The sequence below is a fragment of the Limulus polyphemus genome, unplaced genomic scaffold (assembly GCF_000517525.1).
Source record: "Limulus polyphemus unplaced genomic scaffold, Limulus_polyphemus-2.1.2 Scaffold7094, whole genome shotgun sequence".
In the NCBI taxonomy this organism is placed as follows: Eukaryota; Metazoa; Arthropoda; class Merostomata; order Xiphosura; family Limulidae; genus Limulus; species Limulus polyphemus.
Window position 1 is genome coordinate 23,753 of NW_013672704.1, and position 9,096 is coordinate 32,848.

At 37.2% G+C, this 9,096-nt stretch overlaps 1 protein-coding gene across 1 annotated transcript in view; it reads left to right on the plus strand.

Annotated features, from left to right (window-relative positions):
- LOC106474341 (peripheral plasma membrane protein CASK-like) overlaps nucleotides 1-1,211 on the plus strand; it is a gene marked incomplete at both ends in the record, with an annotated part of 16,153 nt that extends 14,942 nt beyond the window's left edge. The window contains one exon of the mRNA XM_022402650.1: nucleotides 1,189-1,211. Within this exon, the coding sequence (XP_022258358.1) occupies nucleotides 1,189-1,211 (23 nt within the window). The remainder of the gene's footprint in view (nucleotides 1-1,188) is intronic.
- Between the last annotated feature and the right edge of the window lie 7,885 nt (nucleotides 1,212-9,096).

The following is a 9,096-nucleotide window of genomic DNA, read 5'->3' on the forward strand; positions in this document are numbered from 1 at the left end:
TTTTGTCTAGAAAAGTCACTTACTTACTTACTTACTTACATGAAAATTCGTTGAAATAATGAAATTCTGATTCACTCCATAAAGACGTATATGGCGATTTAGGCGGTTTTATAAGTACAATAAGCTTTAGTTTTCCTCAGCCAATGCTGTGAACTAGCCATTGTTAATATTCAGACATTTTAAAGGTTGGTCTTAAACGGACGATTTTTATGGCCGCCATTTTGTTTCATCACTATCCCTACTGTCAAATACTATCGTACTTAATGCTATACATAATAAGACCTTAAGCTAACGGTAGGTAAAACTAATGATGGCCAATACACTAAATTGATTCAATTTAACCCTAAGCAGTTTCTAGTGGAGTTCCCTTTGTTAAATCTTTACAATCTGAGGACTAATTATAACAAAAAACCTCTTTAAGAACTCATCCGAAAAAGATGACTAGAAATATAAGAAAAAAAATTGTTTTTATATAATTTACGAGTGTCACACTTCGATTTTTATATTATAGTTGTAAAGTGGTCACTTTCAGGCAGCTTTCTTGTGACTGGTTGGGACTGGAAGGAACCCTAGGCTTCAGTCTAGCCAGACTATTTGGAAATAATGCACGATAGGGTGGAGAATGGTTGGTTGATAGAAGAGATGGATAAAACAAAGAGTTCTTGAGAAAATACAACTGTGTTGGTTAGATAGAAAGGGGTGGGACTGGATATGCTAATTATAAATTTATCTGGCTGACTAAATAATTGTGATACGTAATTGGTAAGAATGACAAAAGATAACTTTGGTCTGGATAGATGGTTTAACTTACTTATGACTGTGTTGGGATATGCAAGTAAAAAGATTAATATATATATATATTCCATTTTAACTAACTATGGATGTAGAGTTTGGGTGATAAATGATGGAGGGTTTGTTGGATTAAAAGCGAGATTGCTTAATATGTAATTAGACTGAGTTAAAAGTATATCGCATTCTAGAAAGGGATGTTTCTGCGCATAAAGGTTCGGACGTGGCCTAGCGGTTAGCGTGCTGGACTGTGAATCCGAAGGTCTATGGTTTGCATCTCATTGCCGCTAAAAAGTGGCACTCCTCAATCTGGAGCTGTGGATGAGTTATAAGAGTGACGGTGGAATTCCACTGTTATTCAATTAGCGTAGCCTAGGAGATGGCGGTAAATGCTGTTGACTAGCTACCTTCCTATAACCTATCTGTTCAAAATTAGAGACAGTTAGTTCAGATAGCCCTTTGGTAGCTGTACAGAGTAAAAGACAAATGTGTATTTTAAATAAGAAACTTTCAGCTAATGGGAAACCACGTGTTTGGTGTCTCAGTACGAAGAAACAGGAAGAGTTTTGAATTGTTCTTTCGTGAAGTTGAACACATTGTTACCACCATCATCAGTTTGATAGATACATTGTTGCTGTCATTTTTCCCTGCTATTAGTTTGACTAGCAGAAAGGCTGTGGAAGGCTATTGGGCTTGCAACCTTTTCTGGAATTGTCTGACAGTTCTACAACAATGTTCTCATACTTGACATTCAATAACGTTCACCTTCCATGAGATAAAGGATTTTATTTAAATTTTAGTTTAAAAATGAGCTATCATCACAGCATTACATCACAGAGTAGATTTTATTGAAATATTTCTTTGTGGACACAGTTATCAATGAAAGTGCCTTGCTTTTCTGTTGCAACCCTCATGATATTTTCACTAAAGAAAAACAAATAATTTTTTTAAGTTTGTTTTTTTATTTTATATATATATAGTTTGTAATTTTTATTGGTTAAATCTGAAACATATCATTTTTGTGGAAATTTCAATTGTTTTATCTATTGCTCAGCTATAAAAATACTGCCTAGTTATAAAAATATTACCCAGTTATGATTGGTGCTGTAGTTTCCGAGATCCGAGTTTTGGACGTATACATCACAAGCTAACCCTTCCCATCCTAAGTTTGATACACGTACGTTGCTACCACATATATCAAACGAGCTTTTCAACACAGCCTCAGTTCCCAGTCACATACAATACTTCTCAATAGTTCACTGATGTCCATTAAGTCAGTTCACAGAATTTTGTTTTAAGATATCTTTCGTTTTGAAGCTTGTTACAGCTATAACTAAACCAATAAGCTTAGTATGAGACAAAATAATCAAACCAAAAACAGCATCAGTTCTTTAATCACGTCTGATAAGGCAGATATTTCGAGTTAAATATATATGTATAAATGTGGGCTAAATTTCCAGTAATTATATTGTTCATGACACACTTTTTTTAAAACCTTGAGCAAATTTTACACTAATTATTTTATGTTTATTCCATCATTTTTTATGGAGCTTGATATTTTGATAAAAAGGTTTAATAGCCAACAAATTAGAGTTTTTCTAAATACAAATTAAAAAGGTGCAACAAACGTTTTATACTGACGTCAGAATTTATCCGTATAATTAATTACACAGGCCTGCGATGGTTTTATTGTCTTGATATTTTTACACGTTCTACGGTAATTCCTGTACGGTGAATCCGAAAATGATAAACACTTTTCTCCATCACATACAGATTTTTTCATAAAACGTTATAACGCAATACATAAAAGAAAGACAACAACGCGTAGTTTTGAGATTAAATGACGTAGATTTCACAAAAGAAATCAGGATGAATGAAGATGCATATTGACATCAATTTTCTTCCCTTTTCTTCAGTTTGTTTGTATTTTGTTAACGAACATAATAATAAAAAATGTTCATTGTGGTAAACGAAATAATAATTTGATCAAAGTAAGAGTTATTTTTTTCTTCCCGATTTGTAAAAAATCTTTACGTGACAGAAAAAAAAAGAATATTATTTTCGAAATCTGCGTAGTTTAATTATGGCAAATCCGTTATTAAAACCAAAACAACTTTTATAAAGTTTTAATTTTCAGGGCTTTGTTATTTCTGTCATAAAGATCTAATATAATCGTAGTGCCCTGCACATTTACTTTTTTTTATGTACAAAGAAGTTCACGTATCTGATGTATTCGAAAATTGTTTCTGATAAGCTGTCATCATTAGATAGGTCTAAGACTTGCTTGGTTACAGATGTCACTAGAAGGTGGATCTATGAATAACTTGGTTACAGCTGTTATCACTAGGTGGAGGTATGACTTGCGTAGTTACCACTAAGCTGTCACCACTAGATGAATCTATGACTTGTTTTGTTACAGAAGTCACCACTAGGTTGATTTATAACTTGTTTGGTTACAGAAGTCACCACTAGGTGGATCTAAGACTTACTTGGTTACAGATGTCACCGCTAGGTGGATCTAAGACTTGCTTGGTTACAACTGTCACCACTAGGTGGATCTAAGACTTGCTTGGTTACAGATGTCACCGCTAGGTGGATCTAAGACTTGCTTGGTTACAGATGTCACCGCTAGGTGGATCTAAGACTTGCTTGGTTACAGCTGCTACCACTAGGTGGATCTATGACTAACTTGGTTACAGCTGCTACCACTAGGTGGATATATGACTAACTTGGTTACAGCTGCTACCACTAGGTGGATATATGACATGCCTTGTTACAGCTGTTATCAGTTATTTACACAGATCCTTGTGACTAGCTAAACCATAAAATTACTCAAAATTATGCAATACTTGAACCTCAGCGGTAGTGAACGGTATGAAAATAAGTCGTGAATTTGAGGGTAAGTATGTCAGTTTTGATCATAAGGTCTTTAACGTAGGTGATCCCCAGTGGCTTACGACGCTATAAATCGGATTTCGATACCTGTGGTGAGCAGAGCACAGATAGCTCATTGATTAGCTTTCTGTTTAACAATCAAATTCGATATAGATAAATCAAGGCATTAACAACACTATATTTGCTTTTGTTTCAGTTTCTTTTACACAGTTAAGTTGATGGGTTTGAAAACTTTATCATACATATGCTTGGCCATAAATATTTAAACATTTATATCACGTATCTCATCAGATTTGCTCCTCCAGTACCCTCTTCTTCGTTGACTATCTTTTTTTAAGAAATAAATGTTCTCGCCCATCAAAGCTTGAACTGCACTTCCTTTAACTATGGACTTACCTCTTTAATTACATGTGTTAAGAAGGAAAGCTCTTGCTGAAAAGCCCCCCACGGTAACTTAGCGATATGTCTGAGGACTTATAACTCTAAAATGTTTCGCGGTGGGCACAGCACAGATAGCCCATTATGTAGTTTTGTGCTCAACTACAAGCAAACAAAGTTCTCTTCAGAAATTGCCTAATCCTTTATAATTATAGAGAGCTGTAAGAAAACTTTATCTGTAAATTATCTGGATTACTGTAAATTTATCAAGCTGTAAAACAGACTGTATGCAGTTAAGAGAGGCGACCAACCAACATTATCTGAAAAATAATAGTTACAAGTAATCTCCCTAGATGGCAGCAACTCCAAAACCTTAAATTGTTTATATGAATTAAAATACAAATTAATGTTATTATTGACGTGATAATATTACAAGCTATAACAGAGAAAGAAACACAGCAGTAAATTTTTAATTTGTTGGTCTTGAAAGAATGAGCAAAGAATGAAGCTCAGCAACATAAATGGTGCATTCCTATCTTCTCGTGTCTCTGTAATTAGCTCATATTTCTTATCTTACAGATTAAGTTTTGGTGAAGGACGTGGTATTAATTTGTTTGGCTTCAAACGATAGACTAAAAATGAATGTTTCCAAGTATCTTCCGATATTTCTCTTCATAAACTATAATTTGCTTAGTCTCTTCATATTGACTCAAACAACTCAGAAAACAACGAGAGAAAATAAAATATTCTGATATCCTTGTGAGTGAACCTTGCGTTATTAATCGATATGAACTCTACCACTTATAACGTTTGGTGAGGAAACAGACTAAATAAATTAGGGATATCAGTAATATTTGTTTCGAATAAAAGATATGCGCGTATCTACAACTTGCTTTGTCTGTTTTGTTTTGTCTTTGTTCTCTAAATTTCAGTACTGTGTGTTGTAAAGTTTATCTGGTTCGCTTTCCCAGTATTGTCATCACAAGACTTTTTCTTGGATTCTCGTAAGTAGTGTGTTTTTTTAGTTTGATGGAAAGTAACTGGCTATGATTTTGCTTATGTATTAATTACATGTGATGTTTTCTTTAGCTTCGTTTCCTTATTTGATTTTCCCTATAGTGGGTCAGTGGTAAGCTCAGTCTGGATTTGCGCTGAAATAAACAAATAAAACGTTATTGAATTAATCCATACTTTGATTATTTTTTATTCAATTATATATAGAATATTACATCATTTAAAGGGTTTTTATTATTTCAAAGTATACTCTATTGTGATTCATGATGTCTAAAAATATTGTATTGTAGTCTTGATTTCCTTCTTTTATTTTATGTTTAAAATGTCAGGACTTCAGTCTGGAACACCTGTGCACTAAACGTTCGAGGAAATGATGAAACGTGTCTCTCTCTCAGTAAAATTTATGTATATGTTTGAATATTTATTTAGCGACTCATATATAGTATGTTTATAATAATTATATTTTCTAACTTGTGTTGTTTCTTTTTTTTAATTTCGTGTAACTTTGGAGTGTGACTCGTAACATAAAAGTAAAACCTTCTCTAGCTTTTTATTCACAATGGCTCACATGAAGACGGGCTGAAAGTTGATTGTGTTTATTTTTATTCTCTGTTGTTCGTAGTAACACCTATGATGTTTCATCCTTTGCCCACAAAACATTACAGATTTCTGACCTACAGCAGGGATTATTATCACGGATTTCTGATCTTAGGCAGGATTTCTTATCACGGATTTATGATCTACGGCAGCGTTTCTCAAACTTTTGTACCTGAAGGCCCACAATTTATGACTTAAAGCAGTCACAGTTGTTCCGACCCGTGGCGACCCATAACTGCGCTTTCGCGGCTCTCCGACTGAGAATCACTGGTCTAGAATGTTGGCTCAGTTATAGTTGTCGGAGGATCTACATTATCATCCTGTCATAATTTTGCATCGTCCTAATGAACGACGTATATGTTTATTGAACATTATCATAAGTTATAAGTATATAGGTATTGGCAATATGTGTGTGTGTGTGATTAAACTGTGTAGTTTGAATTCATATTCAGAAAACTGTAACTTGTATATGTAGGGATTGGTCAGATCTGGGCTTCGTTTTTCCTGCTGAGCGATTAAATTGAGAAGTAAAAGTCGATTTACAGGGGTACCAACTAGTTAGGACATTTGTAAGACAGAGGGCTCGTTGATATTGTTTTTGTTTGTTTTGAATTTAGCGCAAAGCTACGCAAAGGACCATCTGTGCTCTGCCCACCACGGGCATCTGTTATCAAGGCATCTGTACTTACTGATCAGTGTGCAAAGGATGTGTCCATCCATATACTACACTTTTAAAAGAAAGCCAAAATGTGTCTGTTATCACAAGGTTTACTGGTAGTCAATTATGAGAGACTGTCCTTCTTTCTTGTCCCCAGTGGCACAACGGTATGTCTGCGGACTTACAACGCTATTAATCAGGTTTCGATACCCGTGGTTGGCAGAGCACAGATGTCTCTTTGCGTAGCTTTGTGCTTAACTAAAAACAAACAAACAAATCTTCTTTCTTTATTATATGTGAGTAATGAAACATATAAATATTAAAGATTACTCGCACTATATAGAAACGTTCTAACTCCTGCGCTGTTCTTCGAACACTGTTGATTGTGTTTATTTTGATGACCGCGAGTAAACATAACTGACCAATCCTTATCGTTGATTGTTGATTCTGCAGCTGCCTACAAGAACAAACGCTGGTTAAGTTACGTGTTGCGTCACTGAGTGATTCTGCAGCTGCCTACAAGAACAAACGCTGGTTAAGTTACGTGTTCCATCATTGATTGATTCTGAAGCTGCCTACAAGAACAAACGCTGGTTAAGTTACGTGTTCCATCACTGATTGATTCTGCAGCTGCCTACAAGAACAAACGCTGGTTAAGTTACGTGTTCCATCACTGACTGATTCTGTAGCTGCCCACAAAAACAAACGCTGGTTAAGTTACGTGTTGCGTCACTGAGTGATTCTGAAGCTGCCTACAAGAACAAACGCTGGTTAAGTTACGTGTTCCATCACTGACTGATTCTGTAGCTGCCCACAAAAACAAACGCTGGTTAAGTTACGTGTTGCATCACTGAGTGATTCTGCAGCTGCCTACAAGAACAAACGCTGGTTAAGTTATGTGTTGCATCACTGACTGATTCTGGAGCTGCCTACAAGAACAAACGCTGGTTAAGTTACGTGTTTTAGTATGCTGTCTAGTAACTTGACTCCCGGGTGTCGTCAAGCAAGTCTTACTACTGTGTGTTGTTTAGTACAACTGCTGTGGTGTTGGGAGTAGCCTAGTAATTAACGTGCCTGGACTGTCAATGTGAGGGTTAATGTCTCGAGACCCGTTGCTGCATCAACGCGCTCCGCACTTTGGAGCGGTGTGTATGCAGTAAAAGAGTGCTGTAAAATCCAATTATTCGATCAAGAAAAGAGTAGACTAAGAGTTGGCGGTGGACGGTGTTGACTAGTTGCTTGCCCTATAGTTTGTAACTTTAAAATTAGAGACGGCTATGTGTAGATAACCCTTGTGTCGTTTTGGCGGAATTCTGAAAAAAAAATAAATCTGTAGTTCTGTAGCTCACAGTAAGTGTTCAAACACTTCACAAGAGTCAAGTAACTTAAACTTCATACGTTACCAGTATACAGGCTAACCAGAAGTGCTGGTATGTTACAAATAAATAGACTAAACAGAAATGCTTTTATGTTAATAGCATACATCTAGGCTAATCATAACAGTTTTTACTACATAACAATAAACAGGCTAAGCAGAAGTGGTGCTATGTTACCAGTATACAGACTAGCATAAGTGCTGTTATGTTACCAGTATACAGGTTAGCAGAAGTGGTGCTATGTTACCAGTATATAGGCTAGCATAAGTGCTGTTATGTTACCAGTATACAGGTTAGCATAAGTGCTGTTATGTTCCAGTATACAGGTTAGCATAAGTGCTGTTATGTTCCAGTATACAGGAGAAGTGTAGAGAGCAACGAATGCCCCTGTACGTCGCCTTCATTGACATCACCAAGGCCTTCGACTTCGTTAGCAGAGATGGTCTTTTCAAGGTTCTCAGAAAAATTGGCTGCCCTGAAAAACTGCACAGCCTGATCTAGTCCTTCCACTCCAACATGAAGGGGACTGCGCAGTTCAAAGATAGTCTCTCTGAGCCCTTTGAAATACGCAGTGGCGTCAAACAAGGCTGTGTGCTCGCCCCCACTCTTTTTGGGATCTTCTTCGCCCTCCTCCTGAGATATGCATTCGGTTCAGCACAAGAAGGGATATATCTTCGGACTAGATCATATGGTAGACTCTTCAATCTAGCCCGCCTGAATGCGAGGACAAAGGTTCGTGAAGTGCTCGTTAGGGACATGCTGTTTGCTGACGACGCTGCAGTTGCGACTCACACCGAACGGGAACTGCAACTGCTGATGGACCGCTTCTCGCAGGCCTGCCAAGAATTTGGACTAACCATTAGCCTGAAGAAGACAAATGTCCTGAGCCAGAACACACCGGCACCACCAGTCATCAATATCGATGACGATGTCGTTCACCAGTTTATCTACCTTGGCTCTACCATTACTGACAGCCTCTCGCAGGCCTGAATAAGACAAATGTCCTGAGCCAGAACACACTGGCACCACCAGTCATCAATATCGATGACTATGAGCTCGATGTCGTTCACCAGTTTATCTACCTTGGCTCTACCATTACTGACAGCCTCTCGCAGGCCTGAATAAGACAAATGTCCTGAGCCAGAACACACCGACACCACCAGTCATCAATATCGATGACTATGAGCTCGATATCGTTCACCAGTTTATCTACCTTGGCTCTACCATTACTGACAGCCTCTCGCTTGATGCTGAGATCGACAGGAGGATTGGAAAGGCAACCACGATGCTTGCTCGCCTTACGCCAAGAATGTGGACAAACTCTAAGCTGACCGTGAAGAGAAAGATGTCTGTGTACAGCGCCTGTGTCCTCAGCACCCTTCTATATGG